General features: G+C 34.2%; 2 protein-coding genes across 6 annotated transcripts; one reads left to right on the top strand and one right to left on the bottom strand.

The window, feature by feature from the left end:
• Nucleotides 1-790: 790 nt before the first annotated feature.
• On the top strand, nucleotides 791-8,302 carry LOC127811365 (protein FAR1-RELATED SEQUENCE 2-like). Of its 2 annotated transcripts, none has more exons than XM_052351142.1 (5): nucleotides 791-975; nucleotides 1,140-1,454; nucleotides 2,060-2,487; nucleotides 6,644-6,861; nucleotides 7,984-8,302. In XM_052351142.1, the coding sequence occupies exons 3-4, from the start codon at nucleotides 2,077-2,079 to the stop codon at nucleotides 6,845-6,847; spliced, it is 615 nt and encodes a 204-aa protein (XP_052207102.1). In that variant the 5' UTR covers nucleotides 791-975; nucleotides 1,140-1,454; nucleotides 2,060-2,076; the 3' UTR covers nucleotides 6,848-6,861; nucleotides 7,984-8,302. The 2 variants fall into 2 exon arrangements, with proteins under 2 accessions (XP_052207102.1, XP_052207101.1); XM_052351141.1 differs by having other exon boundaries at nucleotides 793-975; nucleotides 1,140-1,413.
• A 1,614-nt stretch (nucleotides 8,303-9,916) lies between these two features.
• LOC127811364 (uncharacterized) lies at nucleotides 9,917-16,665 on the bottom strand. Of its 4 annotated transcripts, none has more exons than XM_052351138.1 (8): nucleotides 16,102-16,665; nucleotides 15,922-16,009; nucleotides 14,661-14,746; nucleotides 13,504-13,582; nucleotides 12,761-12,820; nucleotides 10,975-11,096; nucleotides 10,803-10,874; nucleotides 9,917-10,608 (listed from the first exon to the last, which is right to left on the bottom strand). In XM_052351138.1, exons 1-8 carry the CDS (start codon nucleotides 16,401-16,403, stop codon nucleotides 10,506-10,508), a joined length of 912 nt encoding a protein of 303 aa, XP_052207098.1. In that variant the 5' UTR covers nucleotides 16,404-16,665; the 3' UTR covers nucleotides 9,917-10,505. The 4 variants fall into 4 exon arrangements, with proteins under 4 accessions (XP_052207098.1, XP_052207097.1, XP_052207099.1 ...); XM_052351137.1 differs by having other exon boundaries at nucleotides 13,504-13,606; XM_052351139.1 differs by having other exon boundaries at nucleotides 9,917-10,621; nucleotides 13,504-13,606.
• Between the last annotated feature and the right edge of the window lie 911 nt (nucleotides 16,666-17,576).

Here is a 17,576-nt window from a genome sequence, read left to right on the forward strand (position 1 = left end):
TTACTTTTTGGGCTCCAAGTTTCATGTTTGAGCCCTGGCTAGTGAAGGCATATTCTCGATTTACCTTTTCAGTATAATTTCAGGGACGGGGTGACCGAGGACGTTAGTGATGGAGCGTAAATAAAAAAAAAAAAAAAAAACTACAATTACCATCTGAAATCTTCATACAAGTTTTAGCGTATTTTTGTTGTTATAAAACATTCACAAGTTGCGATAAATTTTATTTTTAGTGAATTATATTTATAAAAAAAATTACAAAACTTTGATAGATTATGTTAAAGCATCCCTCAAACAATCATAAAGAAACAAAATCAAACCACAATGAAAGACACAAATTAACAAAACTAACACAAATCTAACCTCATAACGTATGAATAAAAAATATGAGAAAAACTAAATCATCCAATTGAATGATAAGAATTGGAATGTTGCACTAGTGTCCATTTTTGACTCTCTCCAAAGCATTATTTTTTTGCCTCTCCTTCTTCAAATAAGACTTAGGATTTTAAAGATATGTATTCTAAATTAGAGTTATTTATAGAATATTGGACAAATCTTTAATCATACATCACATTGCAACTAACTTTGTTTTTTAGTTCTGGTTCGAAAAACCCTAACACAACTATACGATCGCTCCGATATCAAACTTGATATTTATTTATGTAATTAATTTTTTGAATAAGATTTTAAAAAAAAAGTTTATAAACAAATTTTAATAATACAAAAAATTAATATTTATTTATATAGTAATATAGATATACTTGAGAATGAACCCTCCATTGTTAATATAAACGAAGTAACCGTCACTTTCAGAGTTCATCAAAAGGGAATTTGATCAAATTCTCGCGTAGCTGCAAACAAATTCCCTTTTCTAATACGCTTCTTTCTCTGGGCGATCGGAGATTCAAGTCCCAGTGTTTCCCCATAATCAATCGGTGCTGGGAGCTTGAATGCATTGACAGTTTCAGTTTCAGAGTAAGCTTCTCGTTCTGTGTCTACATGTTGTGTTGTTTGTTGTCTGTGGGGATCAAGATCGCATTTCTGTCTCGGAAACCCTAAATTCGACTCTTTCGAGACCTTTGATCTGCATTCCCTTCTAACTTTTCACGTGTGTTGATCTGTTTCATTCGTGAATTTAGGGCTTTGGGCATGGAAAATTGCTGCCTTTCTTGTGCCTGTTAGTTTTGAGCCTGGTTGTTTGCTGAGGAAATGCAAGAAAAATGAGGACTGACGTGAATTCTGAATCGCATAGCTAGACGATCCGTAGTGATTTTGAAGAAATTCGACGGAGAGGAAGAAGAAGCCTGCGTACAATTTTATTGTAGCTGAACCTTGCACGGCCTGTTTGGTTTGGTTTGATGCGTTTTCTGGGACAACCAATAACTTCTGATGCTTCTTAATTTTACAGTGTTGGTTTGTCTCACGTCCCAATGGAAGATTCATAACTTAATTCTGTATGCTGAATGCTATTTTTTGTTGTGCTTTGTTTTTCTTTTGGGTGAGTTGAGTACTGCCCCGCAAATGCATAATTTGAAAAGAATGTGTTGTACAGCACACCTTTGACTTGTTTTCTCTGATCGGTAATGTTGGATGCATGATATTAAACTTACGAAGCACTGGACTTTTCTTGAGGCCCTAATTTAATTGGGACAAACATATGCACTTCACTTTTCTTCTGCGTGCCTAAATTTGCATCATAATACTCATTACAGTGAAAACTGTTATGAACTATTTAATTGTCATTATTTGTTTATTTAAACAAGATCCTGGCTAGGCTATGCCCTTTAATATTTGCTGTTGTGCAAGAATATTACGGTTCTTCCATTTTAGAAAAATAACTGGCTAATAGGCAGGGTAACTCTGGCCAGATTTGATGTTGCGGGTTGTATAGTTGGTTTATTGACTATATTGACCCACTCATATCTTAATATTAATTAATATTAATATTAAAATTGTTAAATTTATTCATTTCAATTAAGAAATACATTACATATTGTAGTATTCAATTTTTATGTACTTTTATGGTAAAATATATAATAATTGTCAGTATTGATTTTAGTGGACAGGCAAAACCAAATGGGTGATGGAGCCAGTACAGCAGAAACTTCTGTTGCAAGGGAATTGGTTTCATGTGAATCAGAAAGAAATCAAGGACCATATGAAGGAATGGTATTTGACTCTGAAGAAGCTGCAAGAATATTCTATGAAGAATATGCCACACGGGAGGGATTTGTGACCCGTGTTTTGTCTTCCCGAAAGTCAGAGCGTGATGGTTCAATTATTTCCCGTGGCCTTGGATGTAGAGAAGGTCCCCCTAATGGAAATTCCGATCAAGTTGCAATTCAGAAACGTAATAGACGGCGAGATGGTTGTACAGCAATGATTCTAGTGAAGAGAGAAAAGCCGGGGAGGTGGGTTGTTAAGAAGTTTGTGAGGGACCACAATCATCCTCTGGTTGTGTCATTGCCAAAGAGACGCCGAGCTCCTGTGAGTTTCCTACATCTTCTGTACCTACTAAGACATGTTTGCCCCACTTTAAAATTCGCCCTTTTGATTATTTCGAAATAAAAAATTTAAATTACTCAATATTATGTAGTGTTTATATTTATACAATAACAACACCGCCGCTGCCATATCAAACATTTATCCCACTATGTGGAGTGAACTGCATGAATGCTAGATTATCATTCATTTCTATCCACTGGCATGTCTTCTGTAAGGCATAGTGTTTATGTTATCCTTCCTCTATTTTGGTTTTATAAAAAATTCACATAAATAACTCTCTCTCTCTCACTCTCTCTATATATATGATATAGGAGATTAAAGAATATATTAAAGAGATAACTATAGGACACCATTCATGTAGAAGAGAAGAGGATCAAAATAAATACCTATATCTCCTGTCCATAAATTTAGTTTAAAATCTCTGCAAAATCCAAAGAGGAATGATTAAGGATGGATCTAAGCCATGGAAAACCCACCATGCAAAACATAGAAAAGTCCCCTCTTCAACTTAAACAAAGATTCCTTAGTTCCTGGAGAGGTTGTTTGGTTGCATTTTCTCCAAATGATCCCCGTCAAAACATTTCGAATGAGTGCTGCCTTCTTGTTTCTCTTACAAATAGAAGACCCCATCTTAGATAGCTGAAGATCTAACAGTACTAGTAATACCTTCTAATTCTTTATTTTTTTGCCCTTTCAGTTCAATTCTTGTCCATGTCTGAATATGATCTTGAGCCAACCATTTTGTCTCATTCAACCATAAAACATTACAAACTTTTCCTTGATCCATTAAGTTATAGGCATTAAAAAAAATGTTTTATGGAGTCATGGGCCAATACCAAGTGCATGTTGTACTCATGCAATTCTCTTCTGAAGCAGGTTTCCATCTTGCAGGAACTGTACTTCATCTTGAAACAATTACGGAACTATAATTAATATGTAATTTCAGGGAAGACAACGATAAGCAGTAGGATAATTGATGTTTAATCTGAATGTAATGATCTTGAGCCAACTTTTAGGTTTCCTTGGACTCAAGAACAATACAAATGTTCCTCTGATATAACAAATCTTGAGAATAAAAAACGGCTGTGCAGTGCCATATACATGCAAAGTGTAACATTCACCAGATGCTTTGAGACACATATATCGCACAAGTGTCCAAGTTTCATATTGCTTTCTTATTTTATTCTTTTATTTGTAATTGCTCATCACAAGTTTGAAAAAGAGAATCCGAGATTCACTGAAAAAAAGAAAAAATACTGTTAGTTTTATGCTTACTAATTATTTTCCTTTAGGCTTTTTATTTATGAAAGTATGGTTTCATCTTGTGAATCTTCTCTCTATCTGGAGAAAAGGAAATGACTAAAGTCTGCCATATACTTCAGATTGGTCTACTTATGCAAACTGAATAGCAATCAACCACATTGATGTTCTAAAGGGAAGTTGGCTATTTTTTCCCTGAAATAGAACTTAACGTGATGTAGGATAGAGAAGCAAATATTATGAAAATCATTATTCTATGCGTTGAAATAGGAATTACTATTTCTTATTTTATTTCTCTTGTTTGCTTTAGTTAATAGGTTCCATTACAATCCTAATTAGAATGGGATTATGAAATCCAAATTAGAGTAGGATTATGGTTATTAGTTACCTATATATAGTAGTTTAGGATGTAATTGAAGGTAGCCTTTGATTATTGATATTATTGAGATATCTGAGTTGAGATTGTTGATTGAGTTTTTAGTTTTTTCATGTGTTCTTGTTTTGGGTTCTGGATCAATTGGTGTCAGGGATATCTTTCTCTTGATCATGCTCAGTCAAGATTGTGGACCTTAGTTTCAACAGAGAGAAGGCGAAGAAAGATAAAAAAGAAGAGAAAAGGGTCTTTTTTTAATTAAATTGGTTTTCTTTTCTTATTTATGACATTAGCATCCTATTTAAGTATTTTACCAAACTAGCATTGGGTGGAAGCTGAGCTGGGCTGAGGGAGGCCCGCCAGTTGGACTAGCAGGTCTTTCTCTGGCTGGACTGACCAGTATAACTAATGGGTCTGTGCAACACAAAGAAATTCGGAAATTGTTTGAGTGCAGCATTAGACCTGCCAGTTAGCCTGGCGGGTTTCTATGCTGCCCAACCCAGCATAATTTTATGTTATTGGATTGTTCTGTTCGTCTTCATGATGAAGTGTCAAATTCTACACGTGATTAAATAACAATTATGTTCCCTTTGGTATTGGAAAGCCGGTGAGTGATTACCAGTGTTATTTCCTATTGTCTGTGCCTGCCAACTTCCTTTTTGTGTTGTGTGTGGTTGGGACTTTTCATTTACTATTGTCTGTGTCTGCCAAAAACCTGGGTCTCTCTTTTGTGGAGACCCGCCAGTTCAATTGGCTGGTTTCTTCTTGTATTCTTTTCAACACAATCGTGCAAATGCACACTGTCAACAAGTAATAAAGTGAATAAAATTCAAAGATCGATCCCACAGAGAATTGGACTAAATTTACTAAGTACTAAAATTGTATTGGAACAAAATTATTTGGATAATGAATACCGAAAGTTGCTAATTAACCTAAACTTACTAAAAACTGAATTGAAGAATGCCAGTAAACCGATTGTAAACAGATGGAAAAATACTAGAAAAATTTAATGAATAACAACCTAGGGTAATAACTTCACCTAGCAAATCCACTTGATTAATTAACTCAAATCTTGATTAAATCATCACTAACACCATTGTCAATCAAATGCACTAATGTATTTAACAACTTCTTCCAAATAGTTGAAAAGTATATTCGATTAAATCAAACACGATATTCCTACGTGAATCAATTTAAAAGAACTTGTTAAAGATCAAGCATTCATCAAGATTGCAAATGCACATAAGTATATTCCTACCCTACGTGAACATATGTCACTTTATTCAAGAGTCTATCCTCAAATTATCTTTTCCAAGAATCACCCAAGAATCTGAATTCATCCAATTGTTGGCCAATCAATTGCAAGCATTAAGCATAGAGTAAAGTAAACAATGCAAATAGGGATAATCATAACTAAGAATCAAGAAATTAAACGAACTTCATTGCAAAGGATCCATTACAACCCTAGAAAGAAAAGAAACTCATGTTCAACATATTGAAAACCAACATCTTGATCATGTTCATAAAAATCGAAAATAACAACTAAAATAAAAACAAGAAAACGCTAAAGAAACCCGGAATCTTGCAAGATTTGCTAGATGAAAACCCTAGCTGATTGATGTATGTCTTCTCCAATCCTTGGTTGCACTTTTCTGTCACAAAAGGGACTTTTGTGGTCAAATTTTCTCCTAGATGTGAACAGATCTGTGTTGACCTGTCAACATATGGATTGTAGCCCTATTTCTTAGCTTTAATTTGCCGCAAAAATCAAGTCATTTGTATATCGGAGCAGGAAGTTATGCCAAAAATACCGGAGTATGTTAAATCAGGGAATTTCCTGATATGAATTGTTGAGCAATCCGGATTTCTAGGCCACTGTTCATGTGGGAATTTGTGTGGCTTGCATGGAAATTTATCTATTCCGAAATCTTTGAGCCTTTTCTATAATTTGTGATGCCTTTTTGTCCAAATGCACAAATCTTCTCCAATTTGCCCCTACAATATGAATTTATAATTTTAAGTGCAATATCAATCAAAATGTAGGGAAATGTACATGGAAATTATGACTTTAAGGGTATAAAAATGTGTATAATTATGAGCTTATCATCTCTCTCAGCGCTAAACGAGCCAGTTTGGACTGGTAGGTCTGTTTGGTTGAGGCTTCGATAACATCTGATGTTATTTTAGTAAAAATTCCCAATCCAATGCCACTTTGATAAATAATAATAATAATAATGCTAATTTAATGAAGGACTCGAGAATTTCTAGCATATTGCATTATTCAAAAGATATGAGAATTTTGGAGATATTGCTTCAAGAAGTGAAGATATAATTGCTCCGCTTGAATCATTTACTTTTACTTCAATGTTCGGTACGTTATGGATAAAAAATAATTCCGGATATGATGTGATACGAACCATTTATGACATCATAGTTTTTCAGCCTGAAATTTCTAATTCCTTATCGACAACCTCATTTCATCTGCTCGTGCAATTCTTTTGGCAGGACGAGAAAGATAGAAAAATTCAGGAATTGACTGCAGAATTGCGAGTAAAGAAACGACTAAGTGCAGCATACAGGGACCAGCTACTTTCTCTTACTAAAGATGTTGAAGAGCACAATGAACATCTGTCAGTGAAAGTCCAAGTTGTGGTCAGAAACCTTAAAGAACTGGAAGCTAAATGGCAGGAGCTTTTACAGCATAGGTAGCCCTAACATGTAGAGTGAGTACTTCTATCTTCTTTTTCCTTCAAATTGGCTAGTCATGCATGTTCCTTGATCCTGAGATTTTTTCTCTCCATATAATGTCCCAAACCTTTTATCTTATTTTCTGTTCAGATCAGTTCTATGGTGTTGATAGCCTTAGCTGTTTGCACTTACTTATGATTGATGTCTGCTCTTAGCTTTTATGCTATGTTATTTCTGGCTAATTTAAAATCTCCCATTTATGAGTGTAATTGATGCTATAAAAGAACAAAAAATAAGATTATGGTTGTTGCTCATCTGTAGCAGACTGGCTTCCAGTAATCAGTGAAATTCACGCTTAGGCTCACTTAGTAAATGCCACTCTTGCTCACTCTAAGAGAAGGCAATGTGCTTGGTAAACTCTCAACTAAACACCATCTTAGCTTTGAACCTGTAGCCTCTTTTAAGAATACCCTTTCTGCACAAGTGCACAGATTCTTGTTGGGTTTCGATAATAGCAAACTGCTTTATCCCCAACAATATCAGTCACAACAGGCATGTTAACATGTACGTCAAGCGTGTCAAATGAAGTGTCCTACAATTTTCACTTTGAGACTAAGCAGCACAGAAATGGAAACGAAACTATATGAGATATGAAATGGAAACGAGAAAATAATATTTAAAAAAAAATAGGAAATATGTAAATAAAAAAATGTATGAGTCTTTTTGTAAATATAATTTTTAATATAAAAAAATATTATTCAATTTAAAAATAAACATAAATTTTATAATGTATTTAAATAAATTTTGGAAAAGAATTAAAAAATTTGAGTTAGAGACAGAATTCAAAATATTTTATGTCTTTTAATATTACGAAACAGTTAATTTTTTATTTTTTTTTTTTTGCATTTCTCGAGGTTTCGATACAGGAAATATTTTGAAAACACCGAAATGACACTACGAAGGTGTTTCGTGCATCATAGCTTTCAGACGTGTCTAAGGAACATAATAAACACGTGTTCGATTTGGTTTGTGCTTACTGCAATACTGTAGCACCAAAACTTGTTGGTTTTTTCTGTTGTGTTTAGTATTATTTTTCTGTATTTGAACTAATACTTCTGAGGAACTTTCACTTACCAAAAACCTGTCTGATGGTGTAGGTGATGCTCAAACTTTATTTTGCCCTCCTGAAAACTAAAAAGCAAGCTTGCAGTGCCAGATCAGTATCCTATTTCGCTAGGGTTTTATGACATCAAAGCATAGGACAGCAAGGTTGGTGCTTTAAAATGGTTTTAATAAAGAAAAAAAAAAAACAGAGATGACTGGTAGGATCTTGAGCATTAATGTAGGGGATACCTTTCTTTCTTTCTTTCTTTTTTTTTTTTTTTTGCTTCAGGTTTATAGCTATTGTTCAGAACCTGCATAATACTATAGTGTACAAAAATTAAGATCAATGCCATTCAGGTTGCTGGTGCTGTAGACTCTGTATCATCAAGATTTGGAGCAACGGGGCAACTTGCTCCTATACTTACTAATTAAGCACCACTGAAAATATTAATCTATATAACCTCCATTGATGGGAAGAGGTTATACGTAGTCTTTCTTACGACTAAGATCAAACCCTCGTGGGAAGAGTTCATACATAAATTTTTGCGCACTGACATGATACGTGTGGTTTGAGTTATTGGGTTTGTTGCGTGTAAAGTAAATTTACTCAATGCACGCTTAAAAGAATAATATTTGTGGATTCTCGTATATAGTCTGTGTGTAATGTATTTGAGTGATGTACTTATTTTAATATGAACATAAAACGGAAATGGTTGAAATTACTTAAAACATTAAGTTTAATTGTTAAAAAAGATAGAGAAATCTACGAGGATGTCGCACATAGAATTAAGGCAGGTTAGCTAAAATGGAGAAATGTATCGGAAGTGTTATGTGATGGTAAAATTTTATTAAAATTGAAAAGAAAATTTTATAGGACAGCTATAAAACCAGTTTTTCTGTATGGCTCGGAATGTTGGGCAGTCAAATACCAGCATGAGCAAAAGACGAGTGTAGCAGAGATGAGGATGTTAAGATGGATGTGCGGATATACAAGAAAGGATAAAATTAGAAATGAAGTTATTCGTAATAAAGTAGGAATAGTGCCAATCGAAGAGAAGATGAGAGAGACTAGACTAAGATGGTTTGGTCATGTGAGAAGAAGACTAAGAGACGCTCTTATGAGAAGAGTTAATGAAATGGAACAATTAGTCACAAAAAGAGGTAGAGGTAGACTCAAGAAGACTTTGGGAGAAACATTAAAATTTGATATGAAATATATGGATCTAAATGAGGATATGACAAAAGACAGAAATACAAAAAAGTCTAAAATTCATGTAACCGACCACACATAGTAGGATAAAGATCAGATATGTTGTTGTTGTTTATTAAGTTTAATTGTTATTGCAAAAATCAAGTTAAGTTTGTTTTAGTGATAATTTTGTAAATAATTTAAAATTTACTGACATATTTAAAAAATAATTATTTAGTTTGGTCAATTTAGTTTATTTGATTAAAACTTGGTATATTACAGCTAAACTAAACCAAAAAAAAAAGATTTTTTTTAACATTAAGACTGAATCAAATTCAACTAAATTAACTAAAATTAATCAATCTTATTCTAAAATCCAATTTTAATTGAATTATTCTCTCAATCAATAACCTTATTCAAAAATCAATATCTTTATCAAATACAAAATATTTTTTTTACATGTGTTCAATCATCTAACAAATCACTAATTTTTTTTTCTATAATTGAAAATATATATAAAAAAAAAAATTCATATACAAGCAATATTAAGGCATGTCTTGAACTCAACACAAAAAAAGAAAAAAAACACTAATTCACAACGAGGCACACAAATAAGGCCTCCAACATAGAAACCAAATCCCTAGCACCTAAAGAAATCTACCAAATGCATTTCAAAGGAGATACCAAATGTGAACCAAATCCCACCCCTAAGGAGACTAGGAAAACTAGAGAGTGGAGAGACGCTCCAAACCATCATTTCCCAATTGTTATTTCAAAACTTTGAAAACACCACCATCAAATGCAATGTCTAGGTTTTAACTTTATTTAGCAAAAGATAAAAACAACCATAAAATAATTAAAACCAATTCATAAAAACTGAAAACTAACCTTAAAAAAAAAAACCTAAACAAGAAGACATGGACATGTAGATATTTTCAACATAAGTCTGAGGATAATATCAAAAAACCTTGAAATGGGCTTCATTTAGGTATTGTGACAACAGCATGTTCGTCTTGACAACCAGGGCCTGATGCTTCAGTCCCATGGCCAAGCCTCTTGCCTGAGAAACTTCAAAAAAGTGCTTGAATTGAAAGTGTAACCATCCGTTCATAATCAATATGCAGGCCCTTTGAAGATCCAAAAACAATGCCCTTTGATAGAAAGCTGCAATTGGAGGATACTGCCAACTCTAACTTGTGCTCTTGTTTCTCAACTGTTACTGTTTAACTTTCAGCCCTCGTAGAAGGGAAGAAACATTTCCTGAAATAGGAAGTGCCGGAATACCCTACCAAATGCTGAGACATGCCATGGCCTTTCCATATTGGTTCGTTATTAATCTCCATGGGCTGTGGAAACTAAATATATGGGCATTCAGACATTCCCATCTCAGATCTTGAAACACTTGTACCCATAGTCAGGGCTTGTCATACCCTCCTCCCAATCACCCATCCGGCGGCCACCAAAAACTACCTGTTGGATGCCCAAATATCTGCCATAGAATCCTTAGAGAAATAAGGTGAAGTTTTAACTCACTGTCATAGTTTGACCTAGATGTGCAAATGGAGAATGAAAGTGAAAGATTTTGCTCCAACTAGAATAACTTCCTTGATGCTATCCCCTGAAAATTTCTCATGCTATTTGTGCGTGCTTCAATTATTAAGAACTCTGGATGGGGAGGCTTACTCTGAGTTCAGCACAGTAAGGCAGTTGAGGAGGACATCAATGGCGAAGAAATCTGAGGTCCCAAGGTCTACCCTGTTGTATATAATTCGAATCAGTGAGCTTGTCTGACTAAGAAAAAGAGAAAAATAATATCATGTATAGTTTTTTGCCAGCAGAATCCAGAAACTTGTACCAAACGCGGCCCCAGTTGTCCTGAAACTCGACATCACCAATGTCATGAAACGAAGATGGCATTACATTAGAACCCTTATCTGGATCATAAAGAGGATCATACTCCATTGCTGAATTTGCCAGCTGCAACGCACAGCATATTAGATTCTTTAGTATTGTTTGCATTGTGGCAAACCTTACAACTAGATTTTTAGAGAGGCATGGGCATTTCCTTCTCTGACCCTCTTCATGGTAGGTAGCCAAGAACTAAAACCATAGACAACAATGACCAAAACAAGAAGAGAACCCTATTCAAAATTTAATGTGCCTACCTAACAAATTCTACAACAGATAACATGTGCCACCCGCAGTGTGATAATATTTTATTGAAAATGACCCTCAGATCATACCTCAAGCAATAGAAACTCGAGCTCCAGTCACTCTAGTTTTGTCATGTGTCAAAACATTTATAATTATAAAAGGGTAAAGAATGAAAAATAAACAACTTTTCTTTCGAAGCTTCCAGCATATATGCAATTACAAACACAAAGTGTATGTCCATATTGAGCACATTGACCACCTTTCAATGATCTCGTCTGGGAGACACATCACTCATAGATTAAAGAAGTATAAATGTTAAGGTCCAAAACAAAAGGGATTTTGAGGGGTGTACAGAATATGATCTCTACCTCCCTCCCTCCAGGTAAATATGGAGCACAATTTTCTGGCTATGGAAAGAGTGAGTAATGCCTTCTTCATTAAAGGTTCTTTAGGCTTGTTACGAAGCAACTGCTCTAGGCAAAGGGAGAAGAAAGCCTGGCAAGCCAAGCCCTTCTGTGTTTGCACAGATGAGAGACAGAAGCCAAGCCCTTCACATCAGCCAAGCCCTTCTGTGTTTGCACAGATGAGAGACAGAAGCCAAGCCCTTCACATCTTAACACGTTTATAATTTTGATTTAATAACATTGCCTGCCAATTTCTCTGTCTTTTCCTTCTTATAAGTAACTTCAATTTTTACCATAATATAAGCAAGTTCTCTCATGGAAATTGTCAAAATACCACCAAAGAACACATGCTTTCTTATTCCAAAAATCAAGCTTCTTTCACCAAGCATGACTACATAGGAAATTTTGATTGATGCTTAAATTCTTATCTGAGAAAACAGAGAAATCATGGTGGACATTGGTGTATCTGAAAAGAAACATCTGTCTGAACTAGCAAAAAATAAAAGAAAAAGAAACATCAAACCAGTGCACACTTGGGGGCTGTGTTTAGTTGTGGAAAATAGCCCAGTTTTCTGGGAAATTATTCCACAAAATGAAAAATTAAAAAAACTTGTTCAAATACAAAAAATTTCTAAATAGAAAATGGAAATTTGGAAAATGTGTTCTCCAAAATTGAATTAAACTTGGAAAACTCCCGAATTAAATTTTCAAAATTTTCCTTATTAATTTGGAAAACAAGGTTGTTCACAAAGTTTTCCCAAATCATCTCCACTCTTCTAACACAAGTTAAACACACACACACATACACAAAACGCTCTTATCTTTCTTGAACATATGTTCTAGTTGTCTAGATTAGAAATTAGTTTTCTATACTTCTAACATTTGAATGCGTTTTTTCAAATTTTCTATGGAAAACAAAAACTAGAGATTTTATAGAAAATTGAAGACAGAAAACTGGAAAACATTTTCACAACTAAACAGCCCCTTTATGACTACCAAAGGATCAGAACAACATCAACTTGTAAAAGGCATACGAGTAAATGAGCACAAACTTAAGCATTATGACCAAGGAGTTGACCAAACCTGTAGGTTAGAAGAATTGAAGGCACCCAAGCGCCCCATGACATACCATGACTGTATAACCTGGCAAATAAATTAAATGGGTTTACTTCAATATATTAATATATGCCACAAGGTCCAAAAGAATGATAAAATGGGAAAGACCACAATTTTACCTTAGTTTATAAACATCCAATTTTTCCTTTCATTTTTCTGTACTGGCTACTATAAGAAGTGACTTTTCAGCAAAGTTCTGTTCTTTTTCTTCTACATATATAATGTGAACAAAATACCAGTAGTAGAAAATGATTGCTTCTTTAATTAGTTTTTAAATCACACATAATACTTGTTCAGTACACTTGAAAGATACTTACTGTTATCTTTATCACTTTTTCATTATACTTCTGATCTTTAATACTTGTTTTGAAATAAAGCAAAGTGTAAAAATTAAACTTGAAAATGTGATAATTTTTTTTTGTCGGTATCAAATTAATAATTACAAGGTATCGATAAACATATTGTATTACTACAATAATAAGGAAAAAAAGAGTTATATTAGATAAGATAATAATTTTGAAATATGACAAATGTACAGTTTTGAAATATTTCCAATTTATAAGGGTAAAATTCAATTCTAGGCAAACTAAAAGGCAAAGGGACATTTTCACACAAAACATTTTATGCTAGTGAACTATTAAAAAGAATAATAAATAATAAAAAGAACAGGATTCAAGAAGTGGATAAGAAATGAAGAGCGAATTACATACACTACCAAGAAGGTCAACATCCTGATCAGATGGTGATCCATATAATTCAAACCATATGTAGGAGTCAACAGGATTATAGCTGTGCAGGAACAATATAACAAACCTGATCAACAAATATAGATAAATTGGCCCCTGGAAACTTTTTCCCTTTTAGGAGGGGGCTTAGCAAAATTGTAAACATAATTCATGCTCATTACTTTACCAACATGAAGGATTTATGTAAGGTCAACTCATACACATCTATGTATTTCTTATTTAATATTGCCTTTGGTAGCGTATTATTTTAAGTTTTTACCAAATATATACTGTGAAAACTTGACTATCTCATAAAAATAATAATAACAGGAAAATAGATAGAAGACTTGATGTGGGACTGCAAGAACTATTTTATAGGCTAAAGGTAAATCAACTTCCTCTGCAAATCATACCAAAAAATCAAATCTTACTAAAAAAAAAAAAGATGATCTGAATCACAAATCGAAAATCAAAACTAGAACAAACCAAAAAATCATATTTCATATCAAGACTATTGCCAGTACAGTTGATCTGCAGGCCTTAAATATAAAATGAGGATAAAGACTCTGGCACTAGAACAACAGATAGTGATGAAAATCTATTTCAAATATTGAATTTAAAGTCAAAGACCCAATTCTCTATTAAACTGAAGACAATGCATGGAATGTTTCTAAAATCAGAAAGGCAATTGATATAAAACTCGGTTATTTAAGGTTGAGGCACTGCTTTCAACACTTCTTTCTCAGTTTTATCAAATGGATCATTGCTGTGAACACAAAACCCAATTAATTGATTACAGAAAATTAAACACTCAAGGATTCACTTCTATGTATTAAATTTCCCCATTTCAAACCTACAAACACTGTAAACCACCAAATGTTGTTGTGAGGGACTCTATACCAATGCAGCAACATTCCAAGACAACGGGAGACAGAAAGCAGCTTGGTTCAAGATCAAACTCCAATGATCTGGAACTTGCGTCAACCACAATAAAATAAATAAGAGTCAAATACACAAGTGGAATTTTACTTCATCTTAGCATGAACTATGTTTAGAAACATAATCTGTCACAGTTCAGAAGGGGAGAGTGGGAAAAGGAGACAAGGATAAAGAAGAATTAAAACTTGTACTGGGTATCTTACTCTCTAAAGCTGACTTTGAAAGCAAGGACAGAACCCGTTTTGGACTTGTGAAAATCTCGACCCTTCTTCCGAACCCTTTCTTCAACCTATTAAAATTTAAACAGGCACGTCATTGATTTGGTAAGTAACATTACATATAGGGTCTGCTTAAGCTACTAGAGAAGGAACTGCCACTTCTTTGGATTGGTTTGGTTTGTCAAGAGAACTGTTCTATAATTTAGGGCTAGTTCCTGGAATGCTCAATTTACAGAGTCAAATCCTCCTGCCATCTAAGCACACAAGGTTTCATCATCTCCACACGTTGGAAGGCACTGTTACCCACCACCGATTGACCACGATTAGTAGCCAAAACATATACACATCAGAAAACTAAAACACATTCATATCTTCCTGTTTGAGTGGTGTCTCCTGAAAAAATCGTGAAAATTCTTTGCCATGCAATAAAAATATTCTTTACTAAAAAATATTGGATGTCATTCTCAACCAGCTGATTCTTTACAACTTGATTTGCTAAACTGATTGGAAGTTCCAATGGTCATGCTAACAGATAATTGAACATTCAGTAACAAATTAGCTTCTGTGGATACCACTGGCATCCATCTGATTTTTGCATTGTGGTTACAGACCAGCCATTTTCTTTCAGACCTTAAAGTTACTCATTAAGCCTTCCCAGAAATCAGCAGAAAATACTTCCCAGTTGCGATTGTTAAGTTGTTGAATCATGATGCATGAACAAAACAAAGAAAGATACAAAATGGGCACAGGAGAACTAACTGATGTTACCGAAACAATTTAGGTCAGCCTAGAGGGATTAATGGCCCTTTCCTTTCTCTCTTTTCCTTTTTCCTCGAAGTGCGCTGCCTCATTTTTTTTTCCCTACATGGTAATTATTGTTATTCTTTCCATGCGTTCCATGACATGGCCATAATTAGAAGACAGATTGACTACCAATACTACTGTTTCTCTAATGTCATCACTTGAAAATGGGACCTTCCTAGCTTTAGGTTTATTATTTCTACGTGGATTTAACATATATGCTAAAGGCCAAGCTTAAGGCCACAGAAAATGTTGCCCCTCTGCAATTTAGGAGCATTCAAAGTTTCAAACCACAAAACAGCATCTTTTATGTGGATAAATTTGTATATATCTGCTCCTTATCAAGCATATAAACTCAGAGCGCGTTATTATTTTGAGGCTCGATGTAGTGGTCCCTTCCTCCCTCTTCTTAAGTAAAACAAAAATAAGACAATTAGTGAACTACCCTTTTCCTCATAAGCTCAGGGTTCCCAATGCTATCGCCAAGAACAGCTCGCAGCTCTGTATCATTTTTGCAAGCACCTTCCAGCACTCTGCACCAATAAACAAATAGAAAGAAAAAATGAACGGAAAATGCAAAGAAAATAATTCTTCCATCAATCAAATGACGGTTACTATCAATTACTTGGCCCAGGCAGGATAGTTGTGAAGACGTTCATATTCGCGTTTCCTTTTCTCCTCCCGAATCTTAAGAAGTCTCCGGCCTCTTGCACTCGTCCCTGACCCTTTGGCAACCTTCCCATTCAAAACCTCGCTCAAATCGTCACCGCCATTGCTGCCATCACCCGAATTCGATGCTGTTGGTTGCGCCGCTGCTGCAGATACCACTAGACGACGCGGTCGTGGGGCTGAGAGAGAACGACAACAATAGGAGACTAGGGGTTTCCATGGCATTAAGGAGATGTGAGTATTTCCACAGCACTGCATCACCTCCTCGTATCTTCTCCAAACTTCCCTCTCTGCTACCGTATCTGGATACTCTCTTTGCGATTGTTCTTCAATCTTTGCTGAAACGCTTAGACCTCGGGATAGTCAAAGTAACTTTGAGCCTACACAAATCCGTTTGCCTTCCTTCTGCGATGAAGTGAAGGAAACCCTAGATGCGTTCCAGAAAATTGAGCTACAAAGCAAGCGAGCGAGCACGCGAGAGAGAGAGATGGGGGGAGCAGAGCGACTGAACTTGCTGTGGCGAGTGAAGCGTTTCATTTTGTATCTGAGGGGCAACCGGCCTCCGTTATCGGCTTGAACCCGGAGGCCGGTTTGCATACCCGGTCCGAACAACTTTTTTTTTTTTTTTTTTTTTTTTATAAATTGCACCTATTATGGTTATTCTAATTACAAAAGGTATCCTTGTTATTAAAAAAAAAAAAGATAATTTAACCTCTCAATCCTCGTCGTTTATTAAACTTAGTTTTTTTAATGATAATTTTTTTTATATATTTACTTATTTCTTTTTTTGACCATAACCGAATAAATATATGTAAATAGTTTAACAGATTTGATACTAATTAAAAGTTATATCAACTAATAAGTTTACGATTTAGTTTATTAGTGACCAAACACGAGACTTAAGAAAATAAATAAAGTAATAGTCGTGATTAAATATATTAAATTAATATATTTTTTAATTTGCAAGGTAATATAAAATGTATATAAACGATAAATGAAATGAGATATATGCAAATTCATCAATCTAATAAGTTTGTTTAGTCATGGTCAAAAGACAAAGAAGAGAGAAAAAGATTAACGATCAAATGCATGAAAATAGTGTAATTTGTTCGTGCATTGCCAGCAACGAGAGAAAACTCGTAAAATTATAATATATAATAAATCGATTCAATGTCAAAAAAATATAGTTAAGTATAATTAAGAAAATATTAAGTTTTGAAATCAATATAATTTTTATTTAACCTTAGTTTTACTAAAGTCACCTTAAAGGAAGATTTATGCATCTGTCAGGACAATTAAGTTTCGGGAAAGTTAGACAATTAAGTTTCGGGATAACTAACTTTGTTATTATGTTAAAATAGTTGATAAATCGTAAATTGATGAATATAAACTTTATTTTAAATTGAAGAATGCCCATAAAAAATGAATTTT

The sequence above is a fragment of the Diospyros lotus genome, chromosome 10, assembly GCF_014633365.1.
Source record: "Diospyros lotus cultivar Yz01 chromosome 10, ASM1463336v1, whole genome shotgun sequence".
NCBI lineage: Eukaryota > Viridiplantae > Streptophyta > Magnoliopsida > Ericales > Ebenaceae > Diospyros > Diospyros lotus.

Excerpts from the sequence above, each read along its gene's own strand:
- LOC127811364 (XM_052351137.1), bottom strand. The coding sequence starts at position 16,403 with ATGCAGTGCTGTGGAAATACTCACATCTCCTTAATGCCATGGAAACCC. Across the intron at positions 13,607-14,660 it reads TTCAAAGTCAGCTTTAGAGA|GTTTGTTATATTGTTCCTGC; the intron begins GTAAGATACCCA and ends TTTGTTGATCAG. Across the intron at positions 10,875-10,974 it reads GACAACTGGGGCCGCGTTTG|GGTAGACCTTGGGACCTCAG; the intron begins GTACAAGTTTCT and ends TATATACAACAG.
- LOC127811365 (XM_052351142.1), top strand. The coding sequence starts at position 2,077 with ATGGGTGATGGAGCCAGTACAGCAGAAACTTCTGTTGCAAGGGAATTG. Across the intron at positions 2,488-6,643 it reads CAAAGAGACGCCGAGCTCCT|GACGAGAAAGATAGAAAAAT; the intron begins GTGAGTTTCCTA and ends TTCTTTTGGCAG.